We start from the raw sequence: 16,737 nt of genomic DNA, 5'->3' as shown, positions 1-16,737 counted from the left end.
TATTTCAATCATGACAACTCTTGACTGTTATTAACAGTTAAAGGGATAGTTCATCCAAAAAATGAAAATTCATTCATCATTTACTCACCCTCAAGTGTTTTCTTTCTTCTGTTGAAAACCAAAGAAGATATTTTAAAGAATGTTGGTAACCAAACAGTTTCTGGCCTCCACTGACTTCCATAGTGTAAATATATATATATATATATATATATATTTCATTTTATGAAAGTCCATAGGGACCAGCATCTGTTTCGTTACCCACATTCTTCAAAATATCTTCTTTTGTGTTCAACAGAAGACATAACTTTATACAGATTTAGAACAACTTGAAGGTGAGTAAATGATTACAGAATTTTCATTTTTGGGTGAACTATCCCTTTAATGAATATGGCAATGTTAATGTATTTGGTCTTGGCAGACTAGATCTGCTACGCTGCTGTTGATTATTGCTGCTATGTATGGACTTGTTACTGCTAATAGATACTCAGACACACTGCTGTGAGCATGTAAGTTATGCTGCTGGATAAGTACATCAGTCCCATAGCAGATCTGAGCAGGTGGAGCTGGGGGAGGTAGAGGGTCTCAGAGGAACTATGATAGTGTGGTGCAGGACTAGCCTACAGCAAACACTGAACCAGACTGTTTAAATGTTGAGCAAGCATCTTATTGGTTGCATGATCAGCAGTGGCCAATCAGCTTGTGCCATGCAGTAATGATGTGATTGCCGATTGCATGTAAAGAACCATTAGCCTGCATCCTCTAGAGCAGGGATAGGCAACTCCGGTCCTGGAGGGCCACTGTCCTGCAGAGTTTAGCTCCAACCCTAATTAAACACACCTGAACAAGGCAATCAACATTTTCAGGATTACTAGATATATACAGGCAGGTGAGTTTTTATCAGGGCTGAAGCTAAACTCTGCAGGACAGTGGCCCTCCAGGACCGGAGTTGCCTATCCCTGCTCTAGAGTTTCCTGCCTGTTTAATTAGCATTATCATGCCATTATCTTCCTCAGGGATTTTAAGGGGGAAGCAGTGGTCTGTTATGCATGCAAATAATGGAAACATCATGGCATCATGCATATATTAATGATTGTAAATCTCCTCTGTCTGGGAGAATTGAAATAATAGATCAGATGTTTGTTTGAAAGGTTTTCTAAAACTTAAAGTGAACCAGCTATCGTCTACAGAGGCCGGTGACTATTGGGTCTTGTGATCTGGATCACAAAAGGAGGACTTGTCTACTGGATACTGAGGAAAATGCATGATGTCATTAGAATGAGCCCCCGGCACAGTGGAGAGAAGAAGTTGTAAATATTTCAGCATCTTTATTATGAAATCAGACGTAGATGTTGAGGGTCTGGGGTTACGATTGGCTGATGGGTGGCTGTTGCTTGATACAATGCAAAAATAGCTAGTAGATGATGTAATGGGCATTAGTTTGTACCTGTTGTTATGTGTAAATAAGAGAGAGATATATAAAATGTGCAGAGCTGTGGGTCCTCGTGACCAGAGTTGAGAACCACTGATAGACTCATCTGAAACCTTCAGTTCAGAACAATCTCTCTCCTCTACATGGAAACCAAGATCTTCTTAGTGCTGGCTGAAAGGATGACCTCATAACATGACTGAAAGATGGTTTCATGACATCTTTATCCAGTAAATTGGATTCTCAGGATGCTTGACCAATTCACTAATGTTTCCAGCTAATTCAGCCACTAAATAAATGCAACAAAGCAGTTTCTGCTCAATATGGTGGACAAATCAATTTCTGGAGCAATGGACTACTGAGTAAACCCTGCTCTTGGAGGACCAATGTCCAGCCGAGTTTTTCTCCAGCCTGTCCCAACACACTTGTCTGGAGGTTTCTAGTGATCCTGAAAACCTTGATTAGCTGGTTCGGGTGTGTTGCACAGGGTTGAAGTTAAACTCTGCAGGATAGTAGCCCTCCAGGAGCAGGACTGGACACCCTTGAACTACTGTAACTACCTTAAACCATGTGAAGGCAAGATGAGTTTTGCAATTCTGGCCCTCAAGCTCCACTTTCCTGTAGAGTTTATCTCCACCCCTAATCAAACACTGGCTAACCAAGGTCTGCATCATCGCATACTTCCCTACTGTATATAGGTAAAAAACAGTATGCAACAAAAGAAGTATGTCCAAATTCAGAGGACTCATAAAAGAGTTGGCAAAAAGTACCCGGATGACCTACTACTACCCATTGTGATTCTGAAGTGTGCATATGATGGACACTTTACTTTATGATGGAAAGAATTTGTGAATAACAGTGAAGTGACGTAACTGACGCTGGTAGGTCACATGATAAGGGCAACATGGTGAATGCAGTATGTTTGGATTACATTCATAATACACACACTCATATCATATAGAATATACTTTTTAGCAATCGTGAAGAGAGTATGTGATTTTGGACGCAGCCAAAGTCTTGAGGATTATTTGAAAGCTATAGGCAGGTGAATTTGATCAAGGTTGGAGATTGATCTGCAGAGTTGGGAAACTCTCGAGGGCCAGAGTTGCCCAACCTTGGTCTTGAGGGTTCAAGATAATGTTGGCCAGCCTCAGGAAGCAGGAGACCTTCTGTATCTGCTTGTTTGTCTTGCTACATAGACAAACCATCTGTGACATCATTCAACATCTGAATTAATCTGACCTTGATTGGAAAGTTACTTTTATATACTCTTACTTGTTATATACTTTGAACTTCAAACTACAGCTTGATTGTTTTTTTGTTGTTTATATTTTATCAGAATATAAATGGACCAAGATGTTTGGTGTGAGCCGCATCATTGCAGTCACATTCATTTTGAGTGAGTCAAATATTGAAGGGTACATAACACTCAGTTTCTGCCAATCTCATGGGAATCTTGAGTACCTACAGAGTAGTATTGCTATTGCATCCGGTTCCGACTCATGACCGGGATCTTTTATAGCTGGGACCGCTCCATCTTTCAGTTTCAATCAATCTGCAAATCCAGCATCGAACTGGGCCTTGTTTATAAAACATTTGTCACCGAAATGTCGGGAACAAACAAACACACTTGGACAACTGTGTTGCTGCCCCGGAAAAACAAACTGCCTCCACTGTTCCCTTAACTCTGGGTTTTTTGGGACGTTGAGCAAGGTTATCTTTCAACCAAATAAATAAATAATAACCAACCAAAAACTCACTTCTTTGGTGACATTGTTGATTTCGTGGTCTTTAAACACAAAATGTTAAATCTTTCAACGACGAAGCACATTGATGGGTGTTGCTCTTGCTCTCGCTCTGGTTGCGCGCGCTCTTACGGGAGAAGTGCCCATACAAGGAATCTGCCCTTTATGACATCATACAGGGCCATACTCGAAAAAAGCTTTCCGAAACTTATACGAAGCCTGAAGGAGTGTATTTGACACAGAAATACGCCGTCATACTGTACGTCCAACTCGTTTTTTGAAACTTTGGTTATGTTTAGCATGAGAATCCAACTCTTTAACGTTGTAAACAAGTCAGAATGCATGACATGGCATTGACATCCCCTTTAAGAAATGAAAAGAGTGATAATTTCTTGCCAGTTTTACAATAAGGTGGATTTATTGATTCAAAGTCTCTGAGAAAAAGCTGAACAAAAACTGAAATTGAGCTGCTTCTGTTAATGAGCAGGGAGCGAAACAACAAGGCAGCTTTTTATTTGGCAAATAAGAAGAAATTATGCCTGAATGGAGTGAAAGTAAAGAAAAGAGACTGCTCAGTCCACTTTTGGCATTGGCAGAAAGGGCTGAAGCCCGTGCAGATGGCCAGTGTTTTTGTGGGCCTGTATAATCAACACTGTACTGCCATAGAGCAGTACAATTTCATGGACTACATACACTGTAAAATACAAAAGTTGTTCTGAGTAACACGTGTTAGTTAGCTTTACTTAATGTCTTAATTGTAAAAATCCAGTAATCTGTACTATTCACATTCTATGCCTTGTTTACTCCAACCCAAGTTAAGATTAATTGATTGGTATGAGGGCCATTTTGCCAAGAAAAAAAAAAAAAAAAGTTTTTGAGGCGGGCAGTTCTTATTAGACTTTTCTCTCATTTCCTCCTCTTCTGCAGTTTCCTTTCTCTAGTTGCATTCACTCATTTCCCAAAAGTCATCTGGAATGTTGAATTGTCAATACAACTGAAAATTTTGAGAGAACATCACATAAGCTGACTTTATAAATTGATGCTGATTTTCCTAAAAATGTTTTTGTTTGAACTCACCATTATGGTGATTAGTGTTCCCTTTGTTTGGGAACTTGAAACTTCATTCATATTATTGTAATTCTCTTACTATTGATGCATCAATGCAACAAGAAATCACAGTTATTTGGTTCCGAAGTAAGGGAAGTAATAAATAGGTTGCTTTTACATATACACCCGCTCTCTGTGTGTATATGCAGCCTGTGTATATGTAGACCTCCCCACACAATACACATGCACACACACTACTTACTACTAACCAGCAGCTTCTGTGGCAACAAATCCAAGGATGAAGGAATTGAAAAGCAGCACTCAACAAGCGAAGCAATTGTCCCATGCAGTGCTTTGGTTAATGAGCTTGGAAAAGGGCAGCTGGGTTTTCCCTTACTGAAAAAAAGCTTTATATTTCCACTTCTCTAATCAGCCATTTTTGCTGAGTTGCATTTGCTCATGTTATATCCATCTCATGTTTCGTTCATGCCAATATTCCAACACTGGCACTTATGAGTCTAAACTGTTCTCTGGAATGTAATTCTAGGAGACGAAGGCAAGTCATAATTCTCTTATGTGATACAGGGAACAGGATTATGGATTGTTGGGGTTTTCGTCACTAGTTTTCTTGTAAGCCAGTGCATTCAGAGTGTCTCCACTCTGGTATTGCTTATGTAAGCTGCATATAGTGGGTGGATGGTGCTTACATAAAAGCCTCCGTGACAGAGGGACGGTTGGGATGGGGAGTCGGGGGCGGAGCTTATACCTTAGGAGCGTGCACGATTCCTTGTGGGGGGGAGTCAGTGATGCAGTGAATGAATGCCTCTTGCCCGCTGATCCGTAACTGAGTGAGGGACAAAGGCCTCCTGGAGAGGGAGCGCAGTCTGGATCTCACAGCTCCTTAGCCTTGCTCACACCGGAGGAGGATATACGCGACTCGCCTCTCCTCTCAGTTCATCAATGGAGTGAGCTGAGGATGGTGAGTGTTAAACGCTTTACTCAAGGTTCTGATTCATTAGTTTCCATGGGAATAGTTGCAGTTGTGTGTGATTTATGCGACCAGTTCATGAAGTCACTTGTGCCAGACAGAATGATGTGGTTTAGTAAAATCTGTCTAATGAGACTGGTGTGAAGCGTTGCCGATCTTGATGATGATGGTGCTCTGATGTATTTGCCTGAGTTATAAAATACATTCACTTGGTTTCTTGCAAACTGGGGAAGGTGGTACGGCCGTTATACGTTATATGGCCTGATATGAATCATTTTATATCATAGTAACAGTACATGCACTACTGTTCAAAAGTTTGTAGTTGGTGAGATTGTTTTAGTGGTTTTGAAAGGAGTCTCTTATGCTCACTAAGAGAGTTTTAATGAGTACAGTGTAAGTAATGGTTGTGCTGCTCAATATGTTTGTGTATTACGGAACATTTTTTGATGAATATAACGTTCAAAAGAACAGCATTTATTTGTAATAGAAATCTTGACATAGACATAGAATGTCTTTTCTGTCACTTGTTTTGAGGCATTCTTGCTGAATTTTGAATGGTAGTGAATACTGATATAGTTATTTTACTGGAAGTTCAATAAAAATGTATTATGTATTAAATAACCATGTGGTAATCTCAATATTTAGAAAATCCAGTGAATGAAATTTCTGCATCTTCTCTTTCATTTTAAACTTGATGGCCACAAATCAAAAATATACGAATGCACAACCAATGATAAATTTAGCATCAGTGCAAAAACAGCTTAGCACTATCATGTAACCCTTGACTTGTGAATTTTGACTCTAAATTCTGACTGAATGAGCTTTCAGAGCTGTGTAAATAACATGTAGCAGTCCTGTCTGCTGATAGCTGTTGGATGTATTATGCTATGGTATAGTTTGCTATGGTATAGTTTGGTATGGTTTGGCATGGTATGGTATAGTTTGGTATGGTTTGGCATGATATGGTATGGTTTGGCATGGTATGGTATAGTTTGGTATGGTTTGGCATGGTATGGTATAGTTTGGTATGGTATAGTTTGGTATGGTATGGTTTGGCATGGTATGGTATAGTTTGGTATGGTTTGGCATGGTTTGGCATGGTATGGTATAGTTTGGTATGGTATGGTTTGGTTTGGTTTGGTTTGGTTTGGTATGGTATAGTTTGGTTTGGTTTGGTTTGGTTTGGTTTGGTTTGGTATAGTTTGGTTTGGTTTGGTTTGGTTTGGTTTGGTTTGGTATGGTATAGTTTGGTTTGGTTTGGTTTGGTTTGGTATGCTATGGTTTGGTATGGTATACTATGGTTTGGTATGGTATGGTATGGTATGGTATGGTATGGTATAGTTTGGCGGCTGACACATTTCTGCCATTGTGTGGTAGCCACCCTGGGAACAGGTCTTCCTCTGACCCCTCACACAGAGGGCTTTCTTGCGCTGACAGTCTCCTTCAATGGGCCTGCCTCTCTTTGTGGCTCACCACTAATGGAGAGTTTTCTGTGTGCATCCCATTCTGTCATCCTGCCTGGGAAAATGAAATTCTTCCCTGGAAACCTTCAGCCTATCCTACAGGAGGAAATGGAGATGCTTTTGCGGTAGTTTCGTGTATTGTTTGCTCAATAATAATGCGATCCCTCCTTCATATGGTAGAGTTCACATTTATTAGCTGACTTGTTAAAACGGTGTCGTGTTAGCGGCCCCTAAGTTAATAACTAATGATCGTTGTGACGGAAGTGAATCAATCAAACTAACTTTAGCTGGACAATAACTTTATTCTAGAGCTGCTATAAAGCCAAAACACTTTACTTTAATTTCCTATTATCAATGTAAAGCTGCTTTGGAACAATCTACATTGTTAAAAGCGCTATATAAATGAAGATGACTTGACTTAAGGTGTCTTTTTTCTGCAGAAAGAGTTAATCAGAATTGGAGTTGTGTTTGTTTTAGCCCATGTCTTTTAGCTTGGAGGTAATCTGTTCCCAAAAGGTTGACTAAATTAACTTGAGTCACTTTAACTGAAGCATACGTTTAAAATTGAATCATCTTCTTCCAAGAAAACATTTCTAATGTGTCTGTAAACTTGATTTAGTTCAAGGCAGCATGTGGCGGATATAGATCAGTTTGAAATCACATCCTGTCAACTTTTAGATCCATTATTAATCCAAGATGAATGGAGACTGCAGAGAAAGCAGACACTGTCTCATCAATAAAGGAATGAAAGTGTATTGAAATACGCAGATAATTTTAGCAACGGAAGATGCTGCACAGAGACCAGCTCTGTTCCAAGGTTCATTTCCATACACATTTGGCTCATATACTTGAGCACTAAGTGTTCTCGGCACCGGATGTGCCAGCATGTGTCCACCACCTTGCCATGTGTCCACCAATCACATGAATAGCACACTTTTAAACAAAAGTATAAAGCACGCATTACCAGCATTTTGGTGTTCTATCCAAACAATTAATTTGGAAGACACTTTTGCTGGGTGAGGAGCAGAATGCCTAAAGCAACATTAATATGTCAAAAGACTCCAATGTTCAACAGTTATTATTTTTAATAGTAATTACAACACTTAATTCTTCCACCAAGTATTATTGTCACAATCATGTTCTGTTTAGTTTCTATGTCAGATATGGTTCAGTGTTTGTTACTATGGTTTCTGATTAGTGCACACGTTCCCTGTTAACGCTCATTCCCAGTGTATTTAAGCCCTCAGTTTCCTCAGTTCGGTGTTCTGCATCGTCAGTGTTAAAGTGTGTAGTGTTTAATGTTCTGTGTGTTTATTAAGTGTGTGGCATCTGTCAGGAGTTAGTAATCAATGAAGTAACGACACAGGAGTAGCGAACTTATTTACCCATTCACTTCCTTTCTCACACACATTACGTCATTACGCAATCATGAACACAACAAAGCGTCTTTATTGTTCATTCTGCGTCACACATCTCATCTTTGTAGATTACTACTGCACACAACACATGACAGTTATAATAATCTGATCACAGAAGCTAAAATATGTGTAGAGTTGAGTTTAGGAACGTGGCCTGTTTAACCCCAGCGGCTTCTGAGTGCTGTGAGGCAGATTAATGACCGCAGACGTGGACTCTGGACACTAATGACTGCAACACACCACCAGCTGAGGTTCCCACCCCACACGGCCCTCTTTCCTTCAGGTGTGGCTGTGCAACTGTTAGCTTCAGCTTTAATTCATCATCTAGAACAAGCCGCTTACAGTCCCTCAGGACACGCTGTCCTTCATTATCCAGAAGGTCTAAAGCCACTCATTTCAGATTTTCAGAGTTTTCTCTGGCAATGCCTGGTTGTGATCAGGATTATGTTGTGAGTAGGAATTTGGCTACACTTTCAGCAAAATGAACAAAGATAAAAATTCCAAACTCTAAAACGAATATTTCATCGAAACATTAAAATGTTTGGAAATGATTATTTACTCAACCTCATGTTGTTTTCTTCAGGCTTCAGACATTAAGTTGCCTGGAAAGTAAGCAGGAAAGAATGTTCAAATGTTCATTGTGTATTGGAGAGGTACAAATACATATTTATACATAGTGTACAACTTTGCGTGATTCAAGAGAATACTGCACACACACACAAATAAAGAGCAATTCGTTCCTGCAGCCACATATTTATTGTTTCTATTCAAGGCCTGTTTCTCCATGAGAGACTATACTTCCCTTCTGTGCAAAAACAACCACAAACCTTTCTCCCCTGTTGTCTGTCACATGCTGTCAAGAATCAGCTCTTTGGCCTTGTTACACAGTATTTTGTCCCTTCTTCTGTTGGCTTCTGCTTTGGCTTGAGAAAGCGGTCCGGATTTACATAAATAACTATTTAAAAGGTTAATGCAGTCATCCCCAACCCTCATGAACTAATTGTGTAAATCAGGGCTTCCCAAACCGTTTAGATGTAAAATATTTACTTGAAGTACCCCTGAGATTTTCAATAGTTTAATGACACATTCGCGTGTTCACACTTGTGTCGGTTACTTGATCTCGGTTAATGGTCACATGACGTGCAGATAAAACATCTAATCTTGTTTTAGCAAGGGTTTTATTTGGATTGTTTTTAATAAAAAAATTATATATATGCTGCAGGACTTTCATCCAGACATAAAAAACAAAGACTCTACTCAACTTTTAAGGATGTTCACTCGTGTGTTCACCCTTTACAAGAACCAACTAACACTACAGTTACAATAAGTTACAATACCAATATTTATGATGACAAATATTATTTGCTTTCAAACATTCAAACCCTCAAACTTTTGGTTTAGCAGAATACTGGGAAGATGCTGTAAAAGTCTGTCCACAAAAATGTTAGCAATTATGCAAATGTGAATGCAGCATTTAAGGCCCCGATAATACTCATATTTATTCACAAAGCACTTTATACAACATTGCTTTGAAGCATGAAGCTTTAAATGCCGCTTTCAATTATATTTAGAACTTTCTCCAGTGTGTTCATGTTTTTACTCTCGTCCGACCTCGAGGGACTGAACGGAAGAAACTACCCAGAGAAGATTTCTACATCACAGAGGGCGGAGCCTCAGAGCCACACCCTCCTATTACATCATCGCCACGGACCAATGGCAGTTCGAAGGTGTTTAACAGCCAGAGCGAACTTTCCCAGAACGTTTGGCTTTGTCAAGCTGTTACGAACACCAAACAAACGTCCTTTTGGCCTGATTTTGTTCAGATTACATCACACTTGTTCATTGTTGTGTATATCGGGGCCTTTACCCTGAACGCCGACTCTGAAAACATGCTCTTATAAGCTGCACCCGTGAACAAGAACACAACTTCGCTCTGAATCACCTGACACAACAGACTATGTACTTCAGTTAAGCCACTACTTTTGATTTGATAATCACCATTTGATAAGATCTATTGCTATTTCAGTTTTATTTCATTAATTGTGCAGCCCCATTTGTTTATTTGAATGTCATATTAACATGAGCAAATGGCTTGACGGTGTAAATGATCTGGCAGATGCTTGTGTCCCGCAGGTCTGAGTGTTGGCGAGGTGGCCTGAGTCGTGTGGATCTTCTGCTCCCCTGTCCCAGGACCCTGAAGAACTCCTCCATCACCCCAGACTGGACCTCTGAGGCGTGGGACCCGGTCCAGGACCCCAGAGCCCCTCCGGCCCACGGGCACAGCGGCACTTTAGCACCGTCTGCCAGTCATGAGTGAATTCTGGTTGTGCTTCAACTGCTGTATCGCCGAGCAGCCGCAGCCGGTAAGAGGAACAAGCATCGCCTCCAGCCTCCGAAACACACGATCCAGGAAGAAATCTTTCTGTTTTCTGTAATCACCTGTTCATCCCAGTTCCTGTTCCCCTGTCGAGTCCATTTACCAGTTCTCTCGCCTTTTTATTATCCGTCAAGTGCACTTATAATGTTAGTCAAGGTTTCTTCCACTATAAACATTCATATTGTTCTTTCATGACCATTTTCGGTCCCACTTTATATTAGGTTTCTTTAACTGTTATCTACTGATACGGTTAGGGTTAGCCGTGGTTTTAGGTTGGGGAACACCATGTAATTGCATGCAGTTATTTAAAGGAAAGTACAATGTAACAACATGTATGCAAACGATACGAGTATTTTGTATCAAATGTTCTGTGTAAGTACTTAAAGATACCTAATATAAAATGGGTCCCTATTTCCTTTCTCTCTGGCCAAAATTAATTTTAAATATGCTAAATATACATTACCAATCTTAAGTTTGGAATAATTATGATTTTTTTAAATGTTTTTCAAAGAAGTCTCTTCTGCTCACCAAGGCTGCATTTATTTAATCAAAAATACAGTAAAAATAATAGTAATATTGTGAAATATTATTACAATTTAAAATACTGTTTTCTATGTGATTATATATTGTAAACTGTAATTTATTCCTGCGATCAAAGTTGAATTTTCAGCATCGTTACTCCAGTCTTCAGCATCATTCTCAAGGATCAAAACTTTTGAACTGTAATAATATTTCACAATATTACTGTTTTTACTGTATTTTTGATCAAATATATGCAAGCCTTGGTGAGCAGAAGAGACTTCTTTCAAAACATAAAAAAAAAAAAATTAGACCATATTATATGTTGTGGCTATAATTAATATGACCATTCCACTGTGGCTTAAGGAAAAAAAATTCAAACTGAAAATATATATTTTGTTTAAATCTTTAAATGCTAAAATATGTTACAAAACGTACTTCAAGGGGCAAGAAAATATATTTCCAATCTTAAAATAGATTTTCAGTAAATTCAAAATATTTTTAAAGATATATTTTGGATATATAAGTAGATATTAGAAAACATTTTTTTATAATGAATTAATTAATTGTGCTTAATTTAAAGCATGATCATATCGCATATCGAATATGGCATTATTTAAAGAGTTGTCGCATATCACATTTCTTCAATATTGTGCATCCCTGAGTGTGTGTGTGTGTGTGTGTGTGTGTTTGATGAGTCTCTTATCCTTGACTTGAGTCTCAGCTCTATGTGGATGTGAATGTTTTTGCTCCAGCCATTTTTAATCATCACACATCCTGTGAGACGTCAGGTGTCACAACACATTATGTCAGAATTCGTCTCTGCTCAGTTAATAAAGCAGACAAGATTTATAACAACAAGAACACTTCAGCCCCAGCAGGCATGCTGTGACGTCACATGACCAAAGCAGGATTTACTGATGAGATCAGCGTGAGGAAATCTAGTTTCACATTGTTGGCCTCGGTACAGTTTGTAAGACAGGTTTGCAGACGTTTTGGTATTTAGGTTTATTCGATTGATCCATAGCATGAGTTTATTGGTAATGCTTGTGTAGTCAGTTGTTTGAAGATCTGAACTAGTGAGCAAAAGGCTACAAATCGATTCATTTGTTTCCTTAATGTAAGCATAAAAAAAAGTTGTAAATGATTAATCGCTTGTGTTTGTCAAAAAGTTGATCAAACAAGACATTGATATGCGTATCAACACCACGAACGTCCTGATTGAAGCCAGTGTTAATCATTCGTTGACGCCCCTCTTTGACCCTCTTGAGGAATGTGTGGATGTTGTTATTCCAGGCGTTAGTTGCACGTCACTGAATAAAGGCTGACCAGCATGAAATGTAGTAAGGAGGGCAGTGCCAGTAAATGAAGGTCAATAAGAATCTACTGTAACTGAAAATGTAACCGTCTAAGGAGTCATTTTTTGTTTTCTGAACTCTGAAACAGTCGATATGTTGAATTGAGTTCGGTTTGACTGAAGTTCTGTGTCGGTACAAGCTGAGAGATTTGCCACCTTTGGCCTTTTAAGACTAAAGCACACAAGGAATTTCTGAGACTTGTGTTAGAATTTAAACAACGCTTAAAAATTAATGAATGTCATTGTAGTAGATATTAACGAAGCCAATGGCATTTTTATATAAAATAGCACAAACACACTTTTCAAGCAACAAGAAATACACACACATAAAAGATGTTTTAGGTTTGAGATGATAAAACCGTTCTATAATGGTAGCCTGTAGTGCCTAGACATATGGTTATGCCCAAAATATGGTCTCTGACTTAGACCATCATCTGCTCTGTGACGGATACCACTTTGATATATTATCTAATGCAATGACAGTGACGCACTTTTAAGTTTGACTTAATTGTCCAGTACTTGTTGGGGCCATCAAAAGGGGCTTTTGCACCGGGTAATTCTAGGAACTAGCCACCATGGTTCCCTTAGGATCATTTTCCTGGTTGCGTTCGCAGCGCTTGTTGTTGTGACTTTTATTTTGACAGCGCTGAGAACGCCAGAGCTTGAGCTCACAGCGCTCCCATTCTCTGAGTTCATTCGTTTACGATCTGTCTGACAGTCCTGTCTAATGCGTTATTGGATAGAACTGTTATGCATTTAACATTTATTCATTTAGCAGTTTATCCAAAGCGACTTACTTTGGATATACTGTACATAGGGATATACATACTTTGGATATACATTATACATAGAAAGTAGACAGTATATGAAAAGGTTTTAGCGTTTGCCGTGTGTCCAGTGTTGCTGAGCAGAAATACATAATCATATTTCTCTTGGATCCTCAAAGTTGCGTTGGATTTTCTCCTCAGCATAAAGGTTTAGAGAGCTCCATCTATCACTGTTTTCCATGTTCGTAGAGTTAGTTTCTGGAGAAAATATATAAGGCTGTTTATACAGCTTTTTAAAAAATGCCGGGTGCTGGTGTTGTGCTAGTGGCCAATCAGCGTTTACTAACGTCCTGGTATTTCCTATAACAGGGTTGCCAAATTTGGGACTTTGGCTGGAGTGAGACTCTGTAAAACTTCAGTGTGCGCGCGGAGAAATTTTTTGGCAACCCTAGCCCTAATTTTAAAAATGTCAGTCCTTGTTTACTTAGTAAAAAAAACCTAATAGAATGGAAACGTGTTTTCAAAATGTACAATTAATTTATTGATTGATCGATTGATAGAAAAAATTAAGATAGAGCTGATTAAATAACAAACATGTAAAACAACAACATCAAAACAATAAGAAATCTCAAAACAAAAGGGACACATAATAGTTACTCCACCTCCCCAGAAAACCACAACACAAGTTTCACACATGAGGCCTGTTGTAGCCTGTGCCACAGTGGCAGTGCTGGCCTGCTTCACCACCTCTGCAGGAGCTCGTATCTGAAGCAGGGTTCAATCCGTTCATGAACGTTCATTGCGTCTGTCACGTGACAAATGAAGGAAAGACTCATTGAGTGTCTTGATGAGTCAAAGTACTGTAAGTGTAAAGTACTGTAAGTATTTATGTTCCCTGTAAATTATTTTTGACTGCATTATAATGATTTCTTAATTTAGAATATGATAAAGACTGCGTTGGTGGATGTGTTCGTGGAATTTGGCTGTTAAAAGTATAACATTTAAAGCCCCTTAAATGAACGAAATGACTCGAAAAAGATTCGTTCATTTTAATGAACGAGATCGAACAAGCGAAGCGAGTCAGTAAAATGATCCGAACTTCCCATCACTCACGGGGTGCCATGATGCCATCAAGTGACAGTCTGTTCCTGGTGTCGATCTTGTTTAGGCCAGTAACTGAAAAGGTTCGCTCAGCATCCGCATTTGACTGTGGCCGACTCAACACAATCTGGGCAGCCTTTCATAATTTGGGGAATTTTAAAATGCCACTTGCCCGATTTGACAAAACGTAATTTGTACCATGAGCCTATTTTTATTGAGCAAATAGCTAGCCCACATAACGCACATCAGACAAAGTTTGCAACTATAGTTGAAGTCTGTACTCTCGAGTCGGCACACAGACTAATTAGTTAAGGCTACGTCTGTAGTGACAAGGCACACCATTTTATTATCTGCTTACCTTGATTATCATCCAAACTTTCAAACGCGCATCAGTGGCTCCGACCATAGACAGTATATAAACGGCTCTGACTCCGAACCAAACCAATGCTCCGAACCTGAACTTTTCACACGCAACTGACGTATCAGGTTTCAGCGAATCGACGATCAGAGAAGACTGCAGTGAGAACGTTGTAGGCAGATGTTACAGCGGTGTGCCTTAAACTCCTCTCCTGTCATTAATACGCTGTGGTCTAGTAGTCATCAACAGAAAATTAACGGATTGAGAGGGGAGAAACATGGATTTTGGCGTGACATTTGTTGCGTGTGTGTGAGAGGGTGAGATTGATGCTGAAAGCGTGAGAGTCACGCCAGATGCGTGAGAGTTGGCAACCCTGCTATAATGCTGGTTCAGACCGACTCTGAAGTAGGAGTAAATTAGTTCCTCCAAAAGAAGTTCCTAGAACTAAAATCGTTCCTATTTCCTGCAAACGCGTCTAAAAACGGGTACTTCCGCCTATAGTTTCTAGGAACTATGAAGGTTCCTCCGGTGCAAAAGCCCCTAAAGAAAACTTAAGGATGACCGTGGGACTTTTTCAAATTTAAAGGGCTTTATTATCATCAGATGGCTACATGCAAAAACTTTAAAAAGTCTCTAGCGCGTTTTGGCCGATGCCTTTCTCAGGGAGAGCAACACAAACTCAGCAACAGGTGAAAGCAGAATCATTCATTAAGTCATCTGATTAGTTATAAGTGTCATGTGACCAACATATATTTACAGCATTTGACATTCACCAATACTTTTTATTTCCATACTCAAAAACACTAAATCCAAGTCCTCGTTCAATCCTGGATATTAGCCTTAAATCCAAAACATCTCTCTTGGATTCAGTTTAAGTTCTCTATTGCCTTTCCTAATAGTAATATTCACATGATCAATACTTCGATAGGTGGAGTCATTACCCCTCCTGATGGCATGTTTATGTACTTGTTGGGCCACTCTGTGTTTTACTGTAGTGTAGTTCTTCTCAGTATTGCTTAACTCAAATGATAAACAGCATTAGTGCAAAAGTTTTCTGCTGAACTTAATATATAAGGGCGGTTAATCTTAAATCAGTGTGTAATTTAAGAAGATGGGTGCTTATTAAATTAGGTCACATTTCCCCCGGAGCAAAGATTATGTGTCCTAATTACGAGCTGTCATCTGTCCTGTGATGAGCGCTGAAACCTTCATACACGACCAGCATAGAGGATCTATATCAGTCCCAGACTACACACCGAACACAGACAGGAGACTCAGCTCTCAGTTCATTTTGAGCTTTTTACGTGATATCTATTTTTATCTACTTTGAAAGAAAAGAATATATGCACTAGCATTTGTTGAATTTCCAGTCTCAGTCTGAAATATGTCAGATTACAGAAGTAAAATGTGTTGCCAACAGCATTTCATGTTTACCTTAAAGGGTTAGATCAACTAAAAATAAAAATGTGTTGTTCCAAATCTACAATGTTCGTTGATATTCAAAACACAAATTAAGATACTTTGATTAAATCTTAGAGATTTCTTTCCCTCCAATGAAAGTCCATGTCACCAAAACTTTCAAGCTTCAAAAAGTTCATGAAGACACGCTCTCGTGCAGAAAGTCCAAAACCAGTAGAAGTAATAACTTGTGACGTCCCAGGAAATCCCTATATATCAGTAGATATGTATAAAATGTTATAATTAATATTATAAATGTAATCCATTTGAATCCAACAGTTTATATGATGAACAGATTAATGTAGGATTTTATTGAGCAACACACACACATCGAGCACATCAAACATGGTGAATGTAATCTTGAATTGTTTGTTTTTCACTCTGCAGAAGAGGCGGAGACGTATAGATCGGAGTATGATCGGCGAACCAACCAATTTTGTCCACACGGCCCACGTAGGATCTGGAGATATCTTCAGTGGCATGAACTCTGTAAGTACAGAGACAATATCATCTTACTGTAATTCAGATTTCCATTTCTGACTGACAGTACAGTAGATCTCTTGCTTGATCAGTGTATCAAGCATTCTGAGGGGAAAACACTGAAATACCGGCATAATAACATCCTGGCACACTAAAACATACACTGACAAAAAAATGGTTTCAAGATCTAAAGTATTTATACTTTTATCTAACTCTCAAAAATTACTTCAACT

General features: G+C 39.0%; 1 protein-coding gene across 2 annotated transcripts in view; it reads left to right on the top strand.

Moving 5' to 3' along the window:
• cdc42se2 (CDC42 small effector 2) overlaps window positions 1-16,737 on the top strand; it is a 32,560-nt gene that overhangs the window by 9,699 nt on the left and 6,124 nt on the right. Inside the window, exons 1-3 of one of the 2 annotated variants that reach the window (XM_084104119.1) lie at window positions 4,782-5,197; window positions 10,221-10,450; window positions 16,412-16,513. In XM_084104119.1, the coding sequence (XP_083960245.1) occupies window positions 10,397-10,450; window positions 16,412-16,513 (156 nt within the window). In that variant the 5' untranslated portion in view covers window positions 4,782-5,197; window positions 10,221-10,396. Of the gene's footprint in view, window positions 1-4,781; window positions 5,198-10,220; window positions 10,451-16,411; window positions 16,514-16,737 lie in introns of those variants that run through there. The other variant, XM_084104118.1, reaches the window with a different exon arrangement.

Source organism: Abramis brama (assembly GCF_963993115.1).
Source record: "Abramis brama genome assembly, chromosome: 25".
NCBI classification, from domain to species: domain Eukaryota; kingdom Metazoa; phylum Chordata; class Actinopteri; order Cypriniformes; family Leuciscidae; genus Abramis; species Abramis brama.
The sequence above is the reverse complement of the archived record's forward strand: the minus strand, read 5'-3'. Positions and strand labels throughout refer to the sequence as shown.